Source organism: Camelus ferus, chromosome 13, assembly GCF_009834535.1.
Source record: "Camelus ferus isolate YT-003-E chromosome 13, BCGSAC_Cfer_1.0, whole genome shotgun sequence".
Lineage (NCBI taxonomy): Eukaryota > Metazoa > Chordata > Mammalia > Artiodactyla > Camelidae > Camelus > Camelus ferus.
In genome coordinates this window covers 8318379-8343014 of record NC_045708.1, presented here as the reverse complement: position 1 = coordinate 8343014, position 24636 = coordinate 8318379, and the positions used below count along the sequence as shown (strand labels likewise).

The following is a 24636-nucleotide window of genomic DNA, read 5'->3' as shown; positions in this document are numbered from 1 at the left end:
TAAAAGGGAGCATGGCTGTCCTGGATGTTTTCCCCTCTTCTTCCTGCCTCAAACCTGGAGGTCACGTTTGCAGTGGTGATCACCATCTTACGACGACATAGATCAAAAGCAAGAAAACAAAGGACAACACACTAAAGATGGCAGAGCCTGGGGTCCTGCTGGCCTCATGGAAGAGTGCAACTCAACCACTCCAGCTGCTGTCGGCCCCTTGACTTCATGGTATGAGAGAAAATAAAGCCCTTTTAGGTCACCCTTAAGTTTTTGGTTACTTGCTGCCAAATGCCTTCCTGACGGCGAACTGATAAAATACTACATCAGTGTTTTGTTTCTAGCAAAAATCCTGCACAGACCCTGCTTCATAAAAAAGATCAGAGGTGAGCTGCTGTGGCTGAAGTTGGGGGAGGACTCAGGGCCCTGGCCTCCACCTCAACCCTAGAGATGACCCCCAGCCAGGGCCCTTTGGGGAACGCCAGGTTACCCCAGCACTCAGTTTGAAAACCACGGCTCCGTGAGGAAGTGCTTTGTTAAACATCACGGAGCTGCTGAGAACCTGTGCCAGCTGGGTGAAAAGCACCACCTCGCAAGCTGGGCTGAGGAGACACTGTCCCCATTGAATGGTGAGGAAACAGAGCCATGAGCAATTTCACGTCCGCCCAAGGTCACACCGTGCGTCCGTGACCACATGCCTACCACTGACAGCACTAGCCCCCTGCTCCCTGATGTGGCCTTTCACACTCACAGTCTCCTTTATTAGCCCATGGAGGGTGTGGCCGGCCTTTCCTCAGCCTCCTAGGGCTCTGCACCCTCCCTGAAACTGGACAGACCATCCGATAGAACTCACTGCTTCCCATGGGACAACCCAGCCCAGCAGGAAGGGGACCAGGGGAGGAGGAGGGGGAAGGCAGAGGGGCACTCACCACCTTGGCGTCTCCTTGCAGGCAGAAGGGCTTCTCTGCAAAGAGAGGGGGAAAGTCAGAGAGTGACTTCCTCAGGCCATGTCTGTTCTTACTAGGAGGGAGCATGGGGCCCAAAGAGAAGCAGCCCCAAGGGAAGCAATTATCTCCCGACAAGGTACACAGAAGCCCCTATACCTGAGTCTCCAGCTGGCCCGACACTGCTCCACTCCCCCCCGCCGCCCCCCACCATTCTTCAGCCCCTGCCCCGCTTTGCTCAGACCATGCCCTCTGCTTTGCATGCCTTTTCTTTCCTGCTCTCCTGTCCCCACCAAAATCTTGCCCAGCTCATATGTCACCTGCTAGGGAAGGCCTGAATCCCCCAGGATTCCCAGACAAGAATCTTGGATTCCTGCCCTCTGGGATAAGCCTTGATGGTGTCCTGCCTTTCAGGAGGTAAGTCATGGGAAGTGCCTTCCGCCCCAGGCTCTATGCTCCTAAGAACAGGGACTACCATGCCCAGCTCTGTCCCACCCAGAAGGCTGTGCCCAGTGCTGGACGCACAGGAGGTGCCCCAGAAAAGTTTCCTGAACCAATGAGTGAATAAACGGATGAAAGAAGGAAGGAACGGAATCTTACTTTTCTTCTGGGTCATGATGACACAGTTCACGACGACTAATATTAGCACACCCAAGGCTGTCACACCCACAATCAGTCCTGGAAGGAAAAGAAAAGCTTGAAACAGCTGCAAAATGCAAACTGAAGTGTACCAGGGGTTCCAGGTCCAGTCAGGTCAGGGCAGGTCATTCAACAACCAAAGATGACTGGGGCTGTTGCAGGTGAGGGGCAAGCCCCATCCAGAGGCTCTCAAATTCAATTACAAAGCAGACAAACCAGAATCCGTGGACCAAACAAAATACGTCTGTGGGCCACACTCAGCTGAGGGCCACGAGTTTGAGACTTCTAGGCTGAGGTAGTCCTAACCCCCGAAGGGAGGCCCATGAGGTGACCTGGCCTAGGCCACTGTCTTTACAGCTTAATGGGTTTGTCAGAAATAGCAACCAGGAGACCATCTCCACTTTCAAATAAAACGCTGACCCTACCTCTCCCCACCCAGGAACTCGCAGTGGCATTACCAAGTCTTGGGAGAAGGAGATTTCAACGCCACGTGCACCCCTGGCTGCAGCACAGGATCCAGCCCCTAGCAGGCTCTCGGTAAGACTCCGAGAGAGGAGGGAGGAAGAGAGGAAGAAAAAAAGGATGAAAGGGCCCTCCTGTGACTCACCAATTGGAAGAGAGATGTTCCCGGCGTTCTGCCCTTCAACTGGGGAACTTGGATGACTTGGGACCATCAGGAGTGGGAGGGAGGTACTTGGGGCTGTGCTGGGCCCTGGAGTCGGCTCCGCGTGTTGGGATCTCGTGGGGGCTGGGCCGGGGACCACTTTCTGGGTAGGGAGCACAGACGTGCAGACAGCATCCATCCTTGCGGTGCCAGGGATGACTCCCGAGCTACAGCTGACGGGGAGGAGGCTTGGTCAGGGGGCAACAGAGGACCGAGGGGCTCAGGGTAGCTGGGCTCACTCGCAGGAGCCAGGCTAGCGCGCAGGAAGCCCGGCAGCTGGGCTAGGGGAGTGAGTTCCTGTGCCACGCCCTCTTTCAAGACTGTCCCTTCCCTTCCTGTCCCCACCCGACTTTTCCCAATGCCTCCCACCCAGTCTTGACTTCCAAGGCAAGGCTCCTGTTCACTGTGCTGTCTGTCCAGGGACCAACCCACTGTCAGATAAACCAGTCCTGGTGTTGAACAGGGCTCAGCAATGCCTCAACCCAAGGGAGTAACTGGGGGGATTCCAGGCATGGTGGCGCGGCTGCTTTGCGCTCCAGGCCTCATGATCGTCCAGGGACAGCACCCCCACCCCACCTCTGTTCCTCCAGAAGCAAAGGACTCAGCTACTCACATCTGGTGGGGCCTGCAAGTATCTGTGGACGATGTGGTGTTGGAGAATGTCCCCGGGGCACAGGGAGCGCACAGGACATCTGATGTTGCCGTTCCTTCAGGGAGAAATCGGAAACTGTCACCAACTCAGATACTCCGTGGAACAGGTGGGCCCTGGCTCCAGGGGAACTGGACCAGGGAAGTCTCAGAGGCCCGCGGGGTTCCGTCTGCACCTCTACCCCATGAAACACACACGCATGCGCGCACACACACCCACACACAGACACACCCACACACACACACACACAGAGCTGGGCAGCTTGCCCTTAACTAATTGTAGTGACTTCATCTTCCACCTCATTTCCCCATAGCTTGGGGCTTAATGTGATCCATCTCGGACTCCCCAGGGCCTAGCACGCAGTAGGTGCCTAACCAGAAGTGCTGGAGGGAAGAGTGAATTGGGACGGGTGGACAGATGGGTAACAGGCACCTGGCCGCCACTGACGTTCCCAGGAAGGAGAGGCCTAAGGGGGTCCCCAAGGACCACTGGCCCCGTACCCGGTTTGGCCACGCCGAAGCCAGGGCCACATTTGCGCAGCGGCACGCACAGCCGGCACCCCTCCTGCCTCCCCAGTGTGCAGTACCAGCCCGGTTTGCAGGTGCAGATGCGGTTCTGTTTTGGAGTGCAGGCTTGAGTTTCTGTCTGGTCTACAGGAGCAAGAAGACAGCCAAGGGTCATTCCTGCCTCCACCGGCCCTGCCCGCCACCATGCCCACCCCATCTCCCCAACCAGCCCCACCAACCACAGAGAGCTCTGATCTCCAGCAGACAGGTGAACTGCCCGCAGCACGGGGCAAAAAGACAATCTGTCACAGGGTCTCCATCCCAGCATGAGCGAGCATGCCTGCTTTCCGAGGCCCAACCTCCTCAACCCTACAACAGGGGGCACAGTTTTCCCACTGCTGCCCTTGGCCGGCCTGCCCCCTGCCGAGATAGAGGATGAGGATGCCTTTAATAAACAGTAAAGCGCTGTGCATGCACTCTCAGGCAAAGGGGCTGGAGGGCATGGTGGCCAGGGAAGGATGCCAGGACCACCACCCCTCTCTCTGGGCGACTCACCGGAGCTGCAGCGGGAGTTACAACTAAAGCACGCGGGAACCAAGTTCCAGAGCTGGGTGTATGTGCTCTTCTCGCAGGGTTCACACACCGTGTCTGTGGTCTTGTTGCATAAGGATTGCACGCGGTGGCCTGAGAAAGCAAGGCCAGGAGTCTCAGTGGGGTGGTGGCGGGGAGGGTTTGGGGCTCATCCTCTGTCCCTCAGAGCCCCAGGGTTCTGGGTCCACCTGGGAAGGATGGGAGCTTTTGACTTCTGCATCAACTGATCTCCCATCAAGCGTGGACCAGCTGTCACTCCATCTCTGAACCCCTCAGTGCTCATAAAATATCTTCCCCTCTGCTCTCTTCGGATGCCTGGGATTCCACCATTGGACCTGTCCTATTAGTCAATGACACTTTAGTGAGAACTGGTTTGTCAGCTCCTTTCTTCTTTATAGTAGGCTAAAATTCTCCAGCTGGGAAAGGTTAAAAAAAAAAAGTGGGGGTGGGCACGAGTAGCCATCCCTGGTATCCTATCAAGAATGAAGACACAGGACTCCCGAAGGCCTGCAAAGAAGGCATGCCAGTGGCTGGTAGAACACGAAGGCAAACCTTTAAGAAGTTTCTCTTCTGAGCATCTGCCCCCATTTTCATCCTGCCATCTTCACTGCTGGGCCAATCTAGTAACTTCTTACCAAGACCTTGCCAGTTAAGAGAAAAAAGAAGAGTCACTCCCTCTGGGGCCTCTTTAAATGGCCATGGGAGGTGTTAGGTACGTATGTGCCTATCCACGTCTCAGGCTAATGCCTCAAAGCTCTCCAATGGTTTTCTGGATCCTGCAGAATAAAATCTAAATCCCTTACTGTGTTCCCTGCTTACTTATCCACTCTGGGCCACACAGTGGCCTCACTGTCCTCCAAGTTCACCAAACAGGCTAACACCACAGGGCCTTTGCACATGCTGTTTCTGGTATATTTGCGTGACTCACTCTCTCACCTCTCTACCCACCTGTCAGCTCCTCAGAAAGGCCTTCCAGGACCACTCCATATAACACAGCATGTCTTCCTTTGTCTGTCTCTACCTGCCTTCCCCTACCTTGTTTCCTTCACAGAACTTGCTCTCTGATAGGACCACATGTCTATTTCCTCTATTGGCCTGTTTGTCTATGCCTCTATTAGAATGCAAAGTCCATGAGGGTGAGAATTTCATCTGCCTTGCTCTCTGCTGTATTCTCAGCATTCAGAACAGTGCTTGACTCCTAGCAGATGCTTTATAATATTATAGGAATGAACATATAAATGAATGAATGGATGGACAGCACCAGGACGTGGGCCACCTGGCTTTCCCAACTGGGGTTAGGCCTCAGGTCCACCATCTGTGAAATGAGTAATCTAGTCATTGATTCAGTCAAATATGCACTGAACACCCACTACATGCCAGGCATTGTCCAGGTACTGGGGATTCAGTGGAAACAAACCACAGACCCTGCTCTGAGGAGCACATAGTGGGGGTGACACAAGAGAGGCAGACCATGATCACAGTGAGAAAAGAGCTGCTGCCATGGGGGATGCCAAGGGCTAGTGGGCACTCAGAGGAGGAGGCAAATCTGGCCAGGCAGTGCAGGCAGGCCTCCTGGAGGAGGGGGACATCTAAGCAGAGGTCTAAAGGATAGGCAGGAGTGAACCAGGGGAAGAGAGCTGGGAAGGGCACCAGGGAGAGGGAACAGCATGTGCAAAGGCCCAGAAGAAAGAGGGAGCATGGGGTGGAAAGGAAGCGTCAAAGGCCATGACCCTGACCCCGTAACCCCTGTACGCAGCCACTCCCTTCAAGGCACCAGCCCCCGGGCACCCAGCCAGTCTCAGGGTGAGAGCCCCAGCGCCTGCCCCTCACCAGGTGGACACTTGCTGCAGCACATCTGGACCCTTGTGTCGTAGTATTCTTGTAGCCGGCACAGGCTTCCAGGCTCCGGCACGTAGGGGAGAAACACAGCCTGGAAGGGGGAAGGAAAGGACAACCATCAGCAGGGCCACTCATGGTTCCAACACACCTGATGCCCAGATCCCCATCCTGTGTCCTTGACCTTCTCCCTGATGGGATTCCACCATCAAGGGGACTTCTTCCTTCGGTGGGAGAGCAGGTAGAGGTAGAAGAAGGGATAGTCCCAGCCTTCTTTCACCTCCTCCTCCTCCTTCCTCAGTGTAGCACACGTATGTCTGCAGGTGGAGATGCGGAGCCAGCTGGCTGGAGGGTGGGGCCAGCTCCTACAGCTACACAGGGCAGGTGGGGTCTTGAAGCCTCCCAGAGGGCGGTGGCCTCTGTCACAGAGAACCCCAGAGCTCAGCACAGAGCAGCCCGTGACCAGGTTTTCTCCCCTTCCTCCCTGCACCTGGTAATCGCCTCCTCGTCCTTCCAGCTGAGTGCTGCCTTCTCTGGGAAGCCTTCCCAGACTCCCCCAGGCTGCTTCAGGTTCCTCCTCCCCTGGGCTCTCTCTCTAAACACCGGAAATGCCCTTTCTAACAGTCATCTTATTGTGCTGGAATCAGGTACCTTCTTGTCCTCCCACCCTGTGGGGGTGTACGTGCACAAACACGTGTATATCCATGCATGCGCACAGGCACGCACCCACATCTGCAATGCAAAGGGCAGGAATGAAAGCCTCATCATCTCTGGACCCTCAGCCTCCAACACAGGGCCCACAGCAAAGTGTGGGCTCAGCAGACGAATATTTGCTGATGACAAGAGTTCTATCTCTTGAGCACTAATGGGTGCCAGGTGCCGTTTGATGTGTCCCAGGTGCCCTAGTCAGTGGATGTCGTTGCCCCCTACTCAGACCCCCTATACCAGCAGGGCACCCATCTCCCAGCTGTCTTGAGTGTTGCCCCATAATGGCTCCCAGCCCTCAGGCAGGACCAACACTGTGGCACAGTGCACGCTCCAGAGCCCCCCTCCCTACCCGTGGGGGCCTGGGTGCATGAACTGGAGGGAGGCAGCTCTCCCTGTGCCTTCCCCCTCCCCTTCCACAGCATCACCCGGGAGTCGTGACTGCCGGAGCCGGGGCAGCCGGGCCCTTGGTTGGTCCCTGAATCAAGGACAAGTGAGCCCAGAAACCCAGACACCTCCCCGACTCGGCCTGGCAGATCCACCCTGGCAGCACATGATTCGGTGTCAACAGCTGGAAGCATCAGGGGGACGACCCCAAGGGGCTGTGGAGCCACCTGTGGCTCTTCTTAGCCCCACACCCTTGGCCAAGCTGCCTCCAACGCCTGGAAGAGCCCTCTGCTTCCTCTGACAGCAGCCTCCCCCGGAGGCCTCCCGGCCCACACCCCACCCTGAATACACTCCCTCAGACCCAGAACCCCCAACTTCCTCCCTCAGGACTCCTGGCCCACAGGGCTGTGCCCCCCATGAGATGGGTGCCCTCTGAGGCTGCAGGCTCGGGGGGACTTTTTACTGACACCCCAGAGCCTGGTACGTAGGAGGTGCTCAGGGGTGGCCAATCTCAGCAGGGGACTTCAAAAGAATGTCATTTCTTTCAGGGGTCCAACCCCGGCACCAGGGCCACGAAGCCCCAATACAGGTGCACCCTCCTTGCTGATCGGCCCCTAAAGCCTCTCCCCAACTCCCACCCACCCCAGGCCTGGTCCCAAACCCCAGGAAGTCAGCTCTAGGAAGGTTGGGAGAGATACAGGTGGCCAGCAAAGGAGGGAAGTGAGGAACCATTCTGCATCACACAGAGCCTGAAAAAGTAACTTTCATTCCCACCTGAACTGTAAGCTGGTGCACACACATGCACACGCACACGCACACGCACACGCACACGCACAAGCATGCACACACACATTCAGTCCTGGTCTTTCTTCCCGCGCGCACACACACATACACACACAGTCATACACTCAGCCCTGGTCCTTCTTCCCTCGCTGTTTGGTCCTGGAGCAAAGCCCCTTTTTAGGGCTCCTCACAGTTGGAGAGGGGGTTCCAAAGCACCTGGGGATGAGTCACAATGCCGACTCCCTCCCCAGCAAAGAAGCAGAGGCTCCGAGCGAGCTTGGGTCGAGGAAGCTGTACTGTTAAGGAAAAAAGGAAAAGAAGAAAACCTGTCCAGGTGATTCTGATGGCCCACTGCTGAGCAAACCTGCCCGACTGGCACCACGGCCAGAGCAAGATGGCCTGGGCGGGGCACACGGAGGAGACCCAGCGATCGAGCGAAGGCTAGGGGAGCCCCAAAACCAGAGAAATCAGGCTTTCTGCAGCACCCCCTGGCACCACCGTTCAGCTGTTACATCACCAGTAACTGCAGCCGAGGCCCTGACCATCCCCGCCATTCACAGCCCCCGCAGTGGGCCTTCCCTGTGCTTCCTGTGCTTCCGGCCCTCTGGGCAGCAGCCTCTTGCCTCAGACACTCAGAGAGCGCCCTGAGGGCCGGAAGGCTCCGCGCTTCCCTCCCTGGAGCCCCTGCCCCCCAGGGGCCGGCACAGGTCTCAGGGACCCTCCTCCCCACTAGTCCCTTCGGCCACCACGGGGCGGGGCAGCTCCCAGCAGGAGAGGAATTCGCTCCCCTCTTGGGGGCAGCCTCCGTGGAGCAGCCCAGGGCAGCCTGCCCTGCCTCGGGGAGGATTTCCTGTCAGGGCCCAAAGGACCTGACGGGAAAGGGCCTTGCCTTGGCCAAGTCTGGGCTCTCTCTCCACCCATGGGCCAAGGGTTCCAAGACAAAGGCAGCTGGCTGGACCCCTGTGACCCCAAGTCACTGCCCGGCATCCTCCCCGTGGCCTCCCCTCCAGGGTCTTTTCCTGGCTGAATCTTGTCGCGAACCCCTTCCCCGCACCTCCTGCTGCTCTGTGACTCCAGCCCTGAGCTACTGGCAGCGGGCAGGAAGGGTCAGCCCTCCCTTAAGCAATCTTGAGGCCTGTTTATCCTTTGGGAAAAAAAAAAAACCCAAACCACAGCACTGTCACGGCTAAACAATGAGGAACAGAAAGCCCCTTGCAGAGCAGGACAAAAGGTCACTCCCTCCGCTGCCCTGCTCACCAGAGCAGAGGCCAGGCAGAGGCAAAGCCCCGGGAGCCGGGCCTCCGTTCAGCAAAGGAGCCACACAGGCCAGGGGTCGGCTGAGGTCCCCAGAACACAGCGGGCAGCCACTGGGAAACGCGGGGCCATGGAAGCTTCCATTTCTTTTATCTGGCCTCGGGGAGGCTCAGATCCACACACCACCCACCCACAGGGGAGCTCTGACTGACATTTAAAAATGAGGAAATGCACTGGGTAGTACTGGATTCGCTCAGCATGCTTAGCAGAACCAACCTTTCAAAACACAGCGTCCCTCTGTACAAACTTGGAAATCACTGATAAGCATTAACCACCCATTTGAAAGGTGGGAAATCTGTGACCCAGTGTTTGTGTGTGTGTGTTGGGGAAAGGGGGGGATTGGAGAAGACAGATCATGGATGGATAGATGGATGGATGGATGGGTGGATGGATGGGTGGATGGATGGTGCATGGATGGACGGATAGATAGGTGTGGATATTAGATGATGGATGGATGAATGATGGTGATCGATGGATGGATGGATGGAGAAATAGACAGACAGACAGACAGATAAGAGAGGGAGAGATGATAATAGATGAAAGGAAGGCAGAGGGAGAAAGGGAAGGAAGGACCAATTTAACACCCAATTTATGAGGCACGTCTGATTGTGCCCATTTCACAGATGAGGCAATGGAGATGAAAAAAAGCAAACCCACCTCCCTGGGTCTCCCAAAGGCTCTGGGCCATGCCCGGGCCTGGCTGGGGGCAGGCTGACACAGGGCTGTGCACAAGGGGCCTTCAGAGCTGCTTCACATCAGGGTCCACAGCTCCATGTCCTCTCCTCAACTCCGCCTCCCTCCTCTTGGGGCAGAAGGAACGCGCCTTAGGAGCAGGTAACGTGTACAAGCATCTGCTCCACCCCAGGAGCAACTGTACGTGCTAGAGCCATCGTCAGACAGACTTGTCAGCAGCATGTCACCGCTTGGGGAGGTGAAGTGACACAGCCAAGGCTACACCAGGAGAGCCACACGCCTACTGCCCCATCCTGCCTCCCTCCTTCTGGGGGCCCAAGCTCCCCTTCCCTTGACATAGACCCTGAGCATCTCCCAAACTCAGCCCCCACCCCCCCATGTGGCCTCCATCACTACCCAGTTCTCATCTTTGGCCCTTCGGAGGGAAGGAAAAAAATGAGCTATTCATTAAGCACCTGCTATTTGCCAGGCCAGGCTGCAGCCACTTTACAGAACCCTACTCCACCCTCAAAAGCAGGTGGGCATGTGCCCACTTCACAGCTTAGGGAGATCAAGGCACTTGTCTGAGGTCCTCTGGAAGGGAGGAGGTGCAGCTGGGATGTGACTCTTGCCCTGGTCCCATTGAAGAAATCTTTGGTCCCCTCCTCAGGACAGCTGAAGGGGTCAGCTCCTAGGATCCACCCTCCGCCCTAAGTCACTGCCACACCACCAGCCCCCGTCCATCCACCCCCAGGCTGAGGGGGGACTGGGGCACTAGCTCAGGTGGGCACACATGATCTCTCAGTCTCTCTCTCTTACACACACACACAAACACACACACACTCACCAGTGCAGGGGACCCCTCTCAGCCTCAGGCCAACATCCTCTGACCTCAGCTCTAACAGGTTTCCCAGGTGACCAGCCAGGAATCTCAGAAGAGCCCACCTCCCGCAGCAGACAGGGACACCGAGCACCTGAGACCCGGCTCTTCCCAGAGCTGCCTGTGTCACCGAGCTCCCGAGAGGACCCACCCTCAGGCTGGCAGCAGGCAGGAGAGGGTCAGCAAAGGCTTACAGGTAGGAGTCTTTGAGCAGGGAGGGTCAGCCCAGATGATTGGCAGCTATGCCAAGTGCCTGAGGTATGCGTGGGAGCCAATGACAAGGAGAATGAGGCCCAGAAGTGGGGGCAGGATTGAGGCGCAGCAGCTCGGGGCTGGCAGGAACCTTAGAGATCATCTCAGACCACCTCCCATACCATGAGGGAGAAAGATGGGGGCAGAGGTGGAAACATTCATTCATTCATTCAACAAACATACTGAGCATCTGCGGTTTGAGATGCTGGGCCTTCAGCATCAAATGCCTGCAAGTCCCTGGCCTGAGAGGCTGAGCTCTCATAGGGGAGACACAGCCACACACGGTGGAAAATGGGAGGTGGCAGCAGAAGCTAAGAAAAAGGGAAAAGCAAGATGGGGTGGGAGGATGCGCTCCACGTGTTCTGTGCACCATCAGGCCAGGGCAGCCAGGCCAGAGGGGCGGGAAGCGGGGCGCTAGGAGACTGAAACGGCAGCACCTTCTCCTAACAGCCTGCTCCAAGCCAGGCAGTGCTCAGAGCTGTTCACACACTACTGTCTCTCTGACTCCCCACCCCAGCACTGTGAGGTCGGTACTGTTCTCATTCCCAAGACACGGATGAGAAAACTGAGCCTCAGAAAGGTCCCCTCATCTCCAGCCATGTGTTTCTTCCCTGCCCCAGAAAGACTGGACTTCAGCCCCCCTCAGGCCCACCCAAAGGTCCTCCCTCCCTTACTCAGGCACCCCTTCTACTGTGGGCGGTAACTGGCTTCTCTGTGCCTCAGTTTCCTCGTCTGTAGAATGGCGGTGTGGGCCTGGTTGAGGCTCTAAGCCCCTTCCAGCTCTGGCTTCTTAAGGATGAATGTCAAAAAGCTCAGCCCCCTCCCAAGACCTCAGGAGAACCCACATGAGAGGTGGAAAAACTGAATGACCTGGGAGGTCGGGGCTGGGGTGTGAGACAAGGCTGAAGGTGGGTGTGGAGTGGAGCTTCCCTGTCCCAGCTCTGCCCCTCAAACCCTCTCCCCAGGTAAGGACAGCCTGAGCTGGTGGCTTCTGGGAGGAGACGGCCCAGAGATGTCCAGCCTCCCAGGCACCCGGACATCCGGCATCACCGGAGGAGCCCTAGACTTAGTTCAGAGGATCTGGGTGCACGTGCTGGTCTGAGGTGACTTGGGGACATTGCTTACTCTGAGTCTCAACACTGTCCCCTGTAAAATGGTGGCATAACACCTTGCCCAGTCTCCTCCTCGGGTTATCGTAGGTACAAAGGCAGTGGAGAGTTTTAAACTTGGGTCCCTCATCTTCTCCCAGAATCCCTGGGGACCCAGAGGAGGGAGCTCTAAGGGTCTGCAAAGGCCCTGACACTAGCGTGGGCTTCTGTCATATGCAACATTAGAACCGGGCTCTTTCTGCCTTGGTTTTAGCTGAGAACAGGTGCGGTGAGGACAGGAGCCTGGGAGCAGGTTGTGCAGTTCGGGGGAGGCAGCAGATGGCCATGGAGGCCTTGCAAAGGAGGGGCTTCCCCTCCCACCTAGAGGGCAAGTCTGGGGAGGCTGACCTGTAACCCCTGGAGTCATGGGTCACTCTCGGGCTGGCCCCAGGCTCTTTCCTCAAGAAGCCTAAGGTCAAGAGACCATGGCAGGCCAGCTGGAGGGACAGCGGAGTGGGACCTCGCTGGGGCAGGAGGAGGGGAGATGCCTGCAGGTCAGATGTGGGCTGTCTGGGGTAGTGGCCTTGGGGTTGTCTTCAAGGGACTTTGCTCAAGAGGCACACCTAGAAGGGACCCCAAAATGAAGAGTCCAGGCAAGGGGCCAAAATCCAGGAGCTGGGGGTCCACCAAGAGGCCAGAGGACATGGTGTCCAGGACAACGGACAGGGATGTGGCTGTAAGTACCGGAAAGAAGGTAAGCCTCAGAGGCCTGCGGGGGCAAAGCTCGAGCCAGACCAGGCTTACCTGGTGAGCCAAGCAAGAGTCTTCCGTCTTCCCCATCCTTCCCCACCCTCACCCTGGAGGACCAGAGATCACAGCCGGCAGTGGGGGCTGGGGGAGGGAGACAAGTTCAAGGTGGGTACTTCACTGTGTGCACCCCCCATCCCCCAGTGAGCAGCAAGGCCAGGGCACCAGACAGGTCCCCCGGATTCTGCAGCCTGAGTCAGCGTGCTCTCTCGGGGAGTTGGGCAACCCTACACCAGCTGACTTTCTGTCTCCCTGCTCCCCAACTGAGACCCTGCACACTCTCCAAGCTGGGGGCCCTGGGTCCCTTCCCCTATTTATAAATAGACTGTGAGAGGGGAAGGCAAAGAAGGACTGGCCTGGGGAAGGAGGAAGAAGTGGCCGCCACCAAGACGGTGTCATCTGAAAGCACTAAAACTTCGGAGCTCTCCGCCCTTCCTGCCAGCGTTGACTCAGCACTTTGGGGGTCTCCGATGCTTTTCCATTTTTTGGAGACAACCCCCCTTAGATGCCAGTACCCTTGCACAGGGGTCCTCCCAGGCTCCCCGAGGAGCACAGCTGGGCAAGGAGAGCAGGAAGAGGACGTGGTCAGAAGGAGGCCACAGGGGGACACTTCAAGCTTGGGAAGGAGCACATGCCTCTCAACTCTACCCTTTTCACAGAGCCAGAAAGAGATACTGCTCAGACCCAGCAGAAGCACCTGCTGTGTGCAGACAGGTCTGGGCACACTCACGGGCATGCTCTCATTTTATCTCTGCACCAACACAATGGGGTCAGCATCACCCCATCTCTAAAAAGAGATGCAGAAACGGAGGCTTCCGGAGATTCGATACCGTATCGAGCCCACATAGTGGCAGACAGGAACTCATCCCAGCTACATTTGCCTCGGTGCGATCGTCTCTTAAGCCCTCATTTCACAGAGGAAGGGCCCAGAGAGGGAGAGTGACTCCCTGGAGAACACACAGCGAGCACGATGTGGGTGGATTCAGTGACTCTCCCGGGCAAAAGGGTCTCCAAGATCCCAGGGGCAGATGCTGTAGCTGCGGACAGGAACAGAGGGACCCCCGGAACAGGCAGAAACCGGATTCGAGCAATAGAGAAACCACATCATTTCCATGGCAGGCCCCTGGGGCTCTGGTGCACAGTGGGAGGCAGCAGAGCCATGTGGGCCTGGATCTTTGGGGGTTCTTGGGAGCCCTGTGGACTGTGGGGTGCAGCCGACATGGCGATGACACCGGGGCCAGGTGGTGGAGGCTCGTCTGTCGTCACGGAGAGGGGCAGCAACTGCGTCAGGAGGACCGACCACATCATAGGCGGCGGCCCCGGGTGACACATCCCACTCCTGGCCCACTGCCTGTGATGTTGCTTTAGAAGTGAGCTGGGGGCAGACAGGAAGCCTGAGCTGGTATCCGGTTCTGGAGGCCCGGCTTTGTGCTGAGCACTGGGGTACAAAGATACCAGGGTGTGGTCCCTGCCCCCAAGGAACCCTCAGTCTTGTTGCAGAAAACACCCCAACCCTTTCCACTCCCCCAACACCCCCACCAAGGCCTGTCCACATCACCTCCTCAAATCTCTCATGCCCCACCTCTCACCCTTGGCATCTCTCACCACCTACAGCCTCCTCACTCTTGGTCCCCAGGGTTTCCAGACAGACCCGAAGCCGCCTTTCTACACCATAATCTGGCCCTCAGGCCCGAGCTCAATGACCCAGGCCTTGACAGCATCTACACCCCATCTTCATTTCACCGCATGTGGTCTGCACCCTCTGGCTCCCTCACCCTCCTCCACACCTCCTCCGCTGTTCCCTCTGCCCAAATATCCTTGCAGAGCTAACTCAGGCTTCTTTCAAAAGTTCCCTCCAGTAGCATATCAAGAAAACCTTCTCTGAACGCCCCAGAGGGTCCAGTGACAACCCGAGTATATCCCTCTACTGCCCAGACCACTTTTGGGTTAATTATTTGCTCCCCTGTATCTCCCTGTCTCCCCCTTCTAGTGTGAGCTCTGAGCCAGACACTGGGTTTCAGTCCCAGCTCTGCCATTGCCCAGCCTCAGTTTTGCCATCTATAGAACAGGGACAAAAGCAGTGCCCACCTCCGGGGGCCATTATGATTCACTGGGCCGAGGCGTGTGGTGTGCTCAGCGCCGTGCTTGGCAGCAGTGAGAGCCAAGTGTTACCCGTTGGGTTTTTATTACTCATGACTCTACCCGGCCCAGTGCACTGCCCACGGCGGGTGCCTAATAGATGCTGAATTGTTTCACAGAAGCAAAAGTTTTCATTTCCATTTAGCTGAAATGAGCTGGGGCCAGCCTGAGAACTGGGCAGGAAATGGGCTTATAAAGAGGGTGGCGTCCCCAGACTGGCGGCTTTCAGGTAATAGTCCCTCATAGCCACTGCAACCACCCTGACGCCCGGGTGATGGTTCGCGCACAGAGCTTGGAGCCGGCTGCCTGGCGTGGAATCTTGGCTCTGCCTCTAGTGAGCTGAGAGCCTGAGCCCCAAGCTTAACCCCTCTGCGTCAACTGCTTTTCCTATAAAATGGGGATGATCACGGTACCCCATCCCCAGGTGGCTGTGAGGACTCGGTGCATGTAATGCAACAGACCCTTGTCTGGTACCCATGAAGCATCCCCTGGACATCCGTCCTAGCTCTCGGTTCGCTGCACTCCCCCAGCCCCCAAAGGAAAGTGACAGAGAGGGACACTTTTATCCCCACCTTACCAGTGAAAGCTCACAGAGAAGGTCCCAAGGTCCTGGCAGCAGAGTCTGGCGGGGCCCCCAGGAATCCTGCCTCTCTGCCCTTGCGAGCTCATCGCATTTCACGCCTGAGATGCGCAGGCCAGCCCTGCCCAGCCTCACACCTGCCCCCGCAGCAGCCAGGGTGACTGAGGCCAGGCTCACCCTTTGGCTGACCACAAGAGCTCCAGGAACACACAGGGCTGACACTGACCACAAGCAAGCAGCAGGGGCAGGGCTGAGGCCAGAGGGACCTCATGTTGCAAGATGGGGTGGAGAGAGACAGCTCCTCTTTCTCCCGAGTACCTCTGTCCCCACCCTGGGTCTTTGGTCACATCCAAAGCCCACTGCTTCTCCCTGAAGCCTTTGATCCTTCCTTCCTATTCTGCTGCTACTCCCTCAGCCCAGAGCTCTTGCCTAAACTGTTGCAACTGTCTCTTCACCTCAGTTGTCCTTCCCACGGAGGCTGGAATTATCTTCCTAATACACTCTCTGCTCTGGTCACTCCCTCGCTCAAAAACTATCAGTGGCTCCCCATTGCCTCAATTCCTGATAGGAAATGAATATGGTAGCCAAAAGCACAGAAACTGGAATAAAGATGCCAGGCTTTGCATTCAGACTCTTACCTTATTGGTGGGCAGAATCAAAGGAGTTTTGGTTTGTTTTTTGGTTTGGGGAGGGGTGTTCGTTTGTTTGTCTCCATCTTCTGAATCTCTGAGCTTTTTTATTAGAGAGCATTGCAGAGGCACCAGGCTCACCTGTAGGTTTTTCTTCCATTCCAGTCCTAGGCAGCCGTCCTTGGGCCTTTTTCTTTGTTTTTCTTTGTTTGTTTGTTTCTTTCTTTCTAAATTAGTTTATTTTTATCGAAGTATAATTGATTTACAATGTTGGGTTACTTTCAGGTGTACAGCAAAGTGATTCAGTTACACATGTACACATAAATATTCTTTTTTGGATTCTTTTCCATTACAGGTTATTACAAGATACTGAATATGGTTTACTGTGCTATACAGTAGGTCCTTGCTTTGTTTTTTTAAAATAAATGAGGCTGAAAAAATCTCAATCTTCTCATCAGTAAAATGGAACTGATAGCAGCGTATACCTCGTGGGACTGTAAGGATTAAATGAGATAACATGTGTAAAGTGTTTAGCAAACGCTCCCAAAATTACAGTTGCTACAAATTTTTTATTCAATTTTAAAATTTTTTTCTACTTCTAGAAATTGGTCCTAAACAGTTTTAGCCTCAAGTGCCATCACTGCCCCTAACCAGCCTTTTGCTCCAGCTCAGACGGTCCAGCCACTGTCTCCTGCTCTTCCTCCTCCTGGCATCCACTCTGCCCAATCCTGCCCACTGTCAGGGCTCAGCTTTTAGAAAGACCCCTGTGTGGTCACCGTAGGAAGAGGAATGTGGGGGACAGAGTCAGGAAGGTGACAAGAAGAGATGAGGGGGGAGCTAAGGGGCCATGCCAGGAAGAGAGTGAAGCCATGGGGTGTCAGGGGAGGGCTAGGAGGGCGAGGGGTCAGGCTGTGAGGTAGGGGAGGGGGCTCGAGAGAGCTGGGAGGACAGGACAAGAAGGAGCCGGATTCGGGACTTGTGATTCCAAAGCAGCAGGTGACAGGCTAGACGGTGACAGGCTAGCCAGGGACAAGATGAACCTGGAGCCCCTGCACACGGCTTCAGAAGTGGGGCTGTGGGTCCACAGGAGGGAGGACAAGGAGGGGTCCCCAGGATGCTGGCAGGAGTCCTGCTAACTAAGGCCAAGTTCTGGGAGCCCTTCCCCAAGAGTCACAGGCAAGTCCAGACCTGGGTCTTCTGAGCCGGAGCCCAGCAGAGGCCAGAGCTGCAAACCACCCCCACCCCCGAAGTCACCAACCTTCTCCACCTCCTCCCCCAGTCTTACATTTGAGGGGAAGAGCCTCTAAAGTGGGGGTGGGCCAGGCCTCTGCCGACCTCCACTTCCAGCTGGGGCAGCAGAGGGTCAGAGGGAAGAGAACTGGCCAAGCCTTCTGGGCCAGAGGCCGAGCCAGGACTGGGCAAGGGACCCCGACTCCCAGCCCCACGCTTCGGTCACTTTCACAGCCTCTGGCATCTCTCCCGAATGGCAATCGAGAAGGCTTTCCAGGGACGGCCCGGAAGATGCCCAGACACAGCCTCCCTGCCCCAAATCCCTTCCCGCGCCACTCTCCCCTTCAGGCCCACTCAGTTCCCTGAATCTGTGGCCACAGCAGCACAGCCACCTCAGGGCCGGGCTCAGACCCACACAGACAGGTGGGCCCTTGTCTGGATGGCCAAAACAAACAAACAAAAGCCCCTGGGGATTTCTGCCTTGTCTCTAGTCTGAGCCGCGGATCAACCCAGGGCCCAGGCTCCAAAGCTGGGGACAAAGCACAGGTCTGCTGGCTCTCCATGCCCCTCAAAGTCACTCCACACTGCCCCCCCCAAACGCCCACTTCATGTCTGCTACCCAGGGTGGGAGGGCAGCTGGCCCACCTGGGGCCTGGGAAGTCAGAGCTTCCTGAGCTTGGAGCAAGAATCCACGGGCTTGTGACCCTCAACCTCCACGGATGACAGCTGAGATGCAGCCTGTCCTCCCCTCCTCCTCTGCAAAAGGGGACAACGGAGGCTCAGAGAGGCAGGTGCTGTGTCACGGTCAACAGGACACCAGGCAGAGGCAGACCAGAGCTGGAGTCTGGGGCCTCCTGGACAGCCGCCCCCACCCCCAACTCCCCCCAGCCCGCTCACACTCAGGGAGACGGAAATCTACTCTTTCAAACCCCCGTCAGTGAACAGACACTTCCTCTTCCTGGGTGCGCACCCAAGTGCCCCAAACCACAGTGATGTCACCAACCACCTGTGACCTCACAACGCAACCTGGTGGAAAATGACCGTGGGCCTCAGAGGGGTGGGCCCCGGAGTCCCAGCCCCACAGTCAACATCTCAGCAGAGACATGCAAAGGCCCAAATCCTTGGGCCTCAGAACCAGGTGGAGGGGTGTTGTCTGCCCATCATGGATGCCAAAGACTTCTTCACGGAGCCTCCCCACCCAACTCAAGGCTTCCCCGAACCTGTGGGATCCCAGGCAGCAGGCCCTGCAATGATGCCCACAGCACAGACTTTCCTGTGGTTTGGTGCCCCCAAAGAATCCGGCTTCTGAGTTTTAAGAGGCACTAACTAGGTCATAGGGAGCAAGGAGGTGGGAAATTTGTGAATCTTGTTCTGTCTGAGGGTTCTGTATCTTGTCTTGGATGCAAGCTGACAGGCAGCCAGGAATTCTTGATGCTACTGGGGCCTGAGTCAAGGAAATCATTCCAGCCAAAGCAAGTGGGATTGAGGTTAGCAAGAAGAGGAACTGGGAAGTAAAGATATTGAGGAGTGGTAGACTCTCCTTCCCAGGAAAACTCCTAGACCCCCCTCGCCCCCAAGTCTGTGGCTTTTGTCAAGTACACGCAAAGCTGATACTTCCCCAATGTTCCAAGAGAGTGCTGTTAGGTATTACAGATAGGGGTACTTAGGCCCAGCGAGGTTAAGTAACCTAAGCACGGTCACACAGGAAGCCAGTGACCACAGTGCACAGATAGGAACTCTGGTCTCCTGACATCCAGGCCAGTGTGCTTTCCTCTCAGGGCCCTGCTGTCTTATAAGTTATTTGGAGGCTGGGGCATGGGCATTCTGACCTCAGAAGAGCCTTCACAGGGCCTCCTCTTCTTAGGGTTACAAGCAAACAGAACCTCTGAGATCACAGAAGTCAGAGATGGAAGAAATTTTAGAGCCAGCCTGGAATCAGCCCACACCCATCTTGCAGGTGGGAAAGTCAAGGTCTTCTGCACCCCCTTCACGGAGCAGGTCACAAGACTCCTCTATACCACATGTACCCCATGCTCGCCTGCAGACGATACACAGCACCTGTCACTTACTGAATGGAGTGGGGGGGGGGAGGACTTCCTGACCCTGCAACCTCGGCCACATGCCAGGCTCCTAAGGCCGGGCAGCTGGGCAGGAAGTGTGAGGCCCCAGGGAGGGGACCTTGGAGCAGGAAGCATAGCCAGAAGAAGGTGGGCAGGAGGGAAGCTGTTCCCAGGGATGCTGGGCAGGTGCTCTAGGCAATTGGAGGGCTGCCACCCCCACCTCCAGGTCCCGAGGCTCAGAGACAGGGAATCAGGCTCCATGGTGATTCCCGGGCCCCGCAAAGCCCCGGATACTCAAATAGCCGCCAACAGGCTGCTCAGCCTACAGAGCACTGTCAATCCTGACAACCAGCCAGTGTAGTGGGGATTGTTCCCATTTCACAGGCTCCCCGAGACAGAAAGACCTGCCAAGGTCACATGGCCTATCAACAGCAAAGTAAGGACTTGAACCAAGGTCTGTCTGGCTCTGAGGTCTGGGCCCTTCTTCTAAGTCATCAACACCGCTTCCTGCGGGCCTGGCGGAATGTCCGGAACTAGGAGCCACGCCATTGCGATTTCATTCTTGTCCTCTGGTAGCACCCCTCCTTCCACCCTAACCCCCAACTTCCCTCTCTACCAGCTTCCGGGCAAATCACATGCTTACTGGGGTCCTGAGTCACTGTCAGTGGGTGGCCCTGTCACGAGCCGGGACGGGGACGTGGGTGGGTGAGCACTTTGGGGAGAGCACCGTTAGCCTCAGCAGACCCAATACAGCAGAGGAAGAACCCAGAGAAATATCCTGGAGACAGCCCTGCCACACTGGCTTTTCAAACTCTCCCTCTTATCCACAAGACAGAGTCATTATAAAGGTCAGACAGATATTTTTGGACAATTAATTCAATATTTTTTAGCACCTACCACATGCCACGCACTGTTCTAAGCCAACGGTTCTCGACTAGAGCAATTTCCTACCCTCCTCCCCCGGCTCCACGGGATATTTAGCAATATTTGCAGATACTTTTCATTGTCACCGCTGAAGGGCAAGTGCTACTGGCACCTGGTGGGTAGAAGCCAGGGACCCTGCTGAACATCCTCCGACTCCCAGGACAGCCCCCACGACAACCATGTGGGCCCAATGTCAAGAGTACTAAGCACAAGAAAACCTATTCTAGACTATGAGTCTGTGGCCGTGAACAAGTCCCTGCCCTCACCAGGCTTACATCCCAGTAAGAAGACACAATACAAGTGAAAGAAATAAAACAGGTCATGAGAGTTACAGGAGAAATACGGGAAAACAAAGCAGGCCAGGGGAGGGAGAGCACCTGGAGGGGAGCTTTATAGGCAGGAGGGTCAGAAAAGGCTGCCCTGAGAAGAATTCATTTGAGCAGAAGGAGGTGAGGGAATGAGACCAGAGGACAGTGGCAGGAGGAGCATTCAAAGTGAAGGGGAGAGCAAATGCAAAGGCCCTGAGGCAGTTGTGCGTGTGGCATGTTTGAGGAACAGAAAAGCAGCCAGCATGGCATAAAACTGGGAACTAAGCTGACACGTACAGTTGAATGTAACACACACACAAACACACACACACACACACACACACACACACACGCGCGCGCGCGGCTGGCATCAAAACTCTCCCCACCCCTAGCCTTCTCGGCTATTCCTCCAGGAAGCATTGGATGATCAGGGCCGTAAAATGTCTCCCTGCCTGGGAAAGGACAGTACACCAGGAGCCACTGGGCCAGGCCCCAGGACAACAGCGACGGCCACATCCTCAGTCAGCAAGCAGGCTCCCCACTGAGCTCTCAGCCAGGGGGGCCAAGGGATAGCCCAGGACTGCAGGTACCCTGGATCACCCATCCCCACTAAAGGACAATGTCCCCAGGTTAAGCTGGGAGCCCCCAACGTCTCCCCTCACTTGAGCTGGCCCCAGGCCCCTGGGTAATGAGGAGGCAGACAGCGGCCCCTCAGCCTCAGGACTTCCAGGAGTAGGTAGGCCAGACCCAGCGGGTAAGCATTCCCTCAGACCCTCTCCAGCAAGAACAGAAAGCCAGATTGCCGGGGCCCTGCCACCCTCAGGACACGAGACCAGATGCTCCCCTATCCTGCCAGCTCTACCAGCATACATTTGTCGAATGAATGGACGACTAGGTGAATGAATAATGTACTCCATATACTAGCCAGCAAGTACAGCTGTTAAAGGAGGCAAAAGTCCTGACGGCACAGTGAGTCTGCCACACCCGCAGCCAGCTCAGGTCTGCATGGGGCTCCTTCTGCAACTCTATTACATTCAACATAACTGAGCATCCACTGTGGGCGAGGGACCAGGGACCTGGCAGGCGGCCAGAGGGGGATACAGGCTCGGGGAAGGTACAGTGAAAAGAGCTTTGGAATCAAGCAGACCTGCATTCAAATCTCCCCACCTCCTACAATCATGGGAAACGTCATAACCTCTCTGGGCCTCAGTTTCCACATCTCTAAATGGGAACAACCACCTTTTAGGAGTTGCTCTAAGGGAGGTTCTACAGTAAAGTCCTAGCACAGTGCCTGGCACTTGGCAGGTATTCAGAAAACAGGAGCTATTGTGGTGCTAATGATAAGGAAGAAGATCCCACAGTCCCTGCCCTCAAGGAACTTTCCATCTATTGAGGTGGATAAAACACAACTAGATTAAAAAGCAGAATGGAGTCCGTCTTCGAGAGGGATGAAGGGCTGAGTTCTAAGAGCAGGTGCTCAAATGCAACTGGGCGAGCAGGGAAAGGCTTTCCTGAGGAGATGGCGGGGTGAGATGTGCAAAAGGCCCTGAAGGATGGGGGAAGGGGTGCACCATGCAGGGGATTAGCACAGGGTGAGCAGATACACAATGGCTGTGTTTCACAGGGTACGGGACACGCAGGCAGAGAGGTGGCAGCAAGTACCCGCACACTTCACTCGCTCTGGCCTGGGACACCTGGGGGAGATTCTGTCTTGGCCACTGGGAGCCTTTTGCTTCCCAGGCAGAGAGAGAGGCACTCTGATTTGAGGAGGGCCACTCCAGCAATGCCACCAAGGAGGATCTGTGGGAGAGGGGTCAGGGGCCAGGAGATCAGCTAAGAGGCTATGGAGACAACCCCAGGGAGGACGTAACCTCTGCCGACACGGGAGCTGGTAAGGAAGGTGAGAGACTCAGGGAAAGCCCTCAAACAGCGCCCGGACTAGGAGCTGGTCTTGTCCCGAAGAGAAGCCCCATACCTCCCCTGCCCCAGGGGCTCACATGCCCCCAGGTTCACCGAGGCACAGTGGTGCCCCTAGTCCTCGCATGACCCTGCAGTCAGGCTGGGGACCACAGTCGTCGGCATCCACATTCGGGTCTCAGAGCTAGGACTCTCCTGACCTCCTCTGTTTCCAGGACAACCTCTGGGGCAGCTCCCCGAGGACCCACCCTGGTACCCACTGTGGGTGAGTCAATTCTGCTCTGACAGCCTCCATTCTCTGCCCTCGAGAACTGGACTCTAAAGGTGTCTTTAGCTTTGGCCAGTGAGTCACCTCACATGAGTCAATGCCACCTCCCACCTTCCTCTCCGGTCAAGATGTCCAGACGGGTCAGTTCACAAGCATCCATCTGTCAGGGTAAGATCATGAGGAAAGGATGAAGGCACACTTCCTCCTCAGCCAAGGAGGGAAAGGAAGAGATTTCCCCTTGGAAGGAAGAGCATCTCTCATGCCCTTCCATGAAACACAAAGAGTTCACTGAGCTTCAGTTTTCCTTCTCTGTAAAATAGGGTGACTGTCTTATGAGACCACAGAGACGGCCACAAGAGGCAAAGGAAGAGCAATCTTTGTAGACTCTCTCTTGCTATTGTGGTGGGTGCAGTGAGTACTGAATAACAGCTCTGGGGTCTCTGCTCTCTCCACCTTCCTGGAGCCCCTGAGAGATCATATGAGCTCTGATAACCACCCCAGAAGGCCTCCCTCTCCTCCCCTGTCCCCAGAGCTGAAGCACAGACTCTCAGGGAGGTCAGCCCAGGGGAGCCTGAGGACACTGTCTCCTCCCCATGACTCCAGAGTCCATAGACAGCAGGCTCTGAAGTGGTCACCGGACACATCAGGTGGGTCCTGGGGAAGGAGTCTGGGCAAACCGCACGGAAGACAGCCTACAGTCTGACTGTGCCCTTATTAGGCACTTACTGCACACCTGGCCGTTCTTTCAGCTATGCAGCCCCAGTATTTCTAAGAAAGAGGAGGAAGTCTTCTAAAGAAAAGTGCCCAGCATCAGCAGTGGGGAAAGAGCCCCCATACAGATCACCCCGTATTGTCACCCTCAAGCCACCTCCGAGAGGGCAGGCTTGGTGGCGGCAGTCAGTCGCAGGGATAAGGGAATTGGGGTCCGGGGTTTGGCTGGGATCTGCCCAGGGCCCGCCGGCCGGCTACCGACGCCCTGGCCTGCGCTGGCAGAGGGACCGGGGTGCGCCCCCCGGCCGCGGTCGCCAGAGTTCCTGGCCCCCGGCGCACGTGCGCCAAATCCAGGGTCCCCAGGGGGTCTCCAGCGGCGCGCGCGCCTGATTGGTGTCGGGGGCGCGGCGCCTCGGTGGCCTCGAGCCCCGCGCGCCTGTCACGGCTCCCCGGGAGCGCGCGGCCCCGGCACCCCGGACGGGGGGCGCGCTCCAGCCAGGGTGACTGGGTGGGCGGGCACGCCCCGCGGGGTTGCGCGAGTCACCCACCTGGGCGGGCACGGCGCGCCCGCTGGCCCAGAGCTGCAGTCCGAGGGCCAGTGCGGCCCAGAGGGCGGCGAGCGCCATGGGTGCGGGCGGGTCCGGCCGGCCCTCGCCCTCGCGCCTCCGCTCCGGCTCCGCTACCTCGGGCGCCGCCGACTGAAAGCGAAAGCCAACCCGCGGCGGGAGAAAGGCCAGGGGGCGGGGCGGGGCGGGGCGGGGACACAACCCTCCCTCCCCGCCCGCCGCCCCGCCCCGCCCCCCCACCCCGCGTGGCCGAGCCAGGCCCCTGCTCTGCGCATCCAGCGCTGGGGCCGCACCTCCAGCGCCAACCCCTCCCAGCCCTCCGCGACGCTTCAACCTCCTTCTGATGTCTCCTCCCCTTCAAGTCACCCTTCCCAATGGAGGGGGCAAGAGACCTGCACTGGGACGGGCTCCCACCCGTTTGTGGCTGCCCCATCGCCCACCTTGCGTCCACCTACCTCTCCGACCTCCCTCAGGCTCCCCACTTCGCGAGGAGAGGGCACGAATTTGGGAAAATCTCCCACAGAGCTGACACCGGGTCACGGACAGTCTAGATTACTCACTCATTTAGACTTTACAGCCAGACTACCTGGGTCTGAATC

General features: G+C 56.9%; 1 protein-coding gene across 2 annotated transcripts in view; it reads right to left on the bottom strand.

Annotated features, from left to right (window-relative positions):
- The window catches only part of TNFRSF1B (TNF receptor superfamily member 1B), a 36234-nt gene extending 12050 nt beyond the window's left edge, over positions 1-24184 (bottom strand). For both annotated transcript variants that reach the window (XM_032495221.1, XM_032495222.1), the window contains exons 1-8: positions 24020-24184; positions 5812-5911; positions 3946-4074; positions 3385-3534; positions 2849-2942; positions 2179-2408; positions 1533-1610; positions 918-952 (exon numbers count right to left, since the gene is read on the bottom strand). In XM_032495221.1, the coding sequence (XP_032351112.1) occupies positions 918-952; positions 1533-1610; positions 2179-2408; positions 2849-2942; positions 3385-3534; positions 3946-4074; positions 5812-5911; positions 24020-24097 (894 nt within the window). In that variant the 5' untranslated portion in view covers positions 24098-24184. The remainder of the gene's footprint in view (positions 1-917; positions 953-1532; positions 1611-2178; positions 2409-2848; positions 2943-3384; positions 3535-3945; positions 4075-5811; positions 5912-24019) is intronic.
- Positions 24185-24636: the final 452 nt, after the last annotated feature.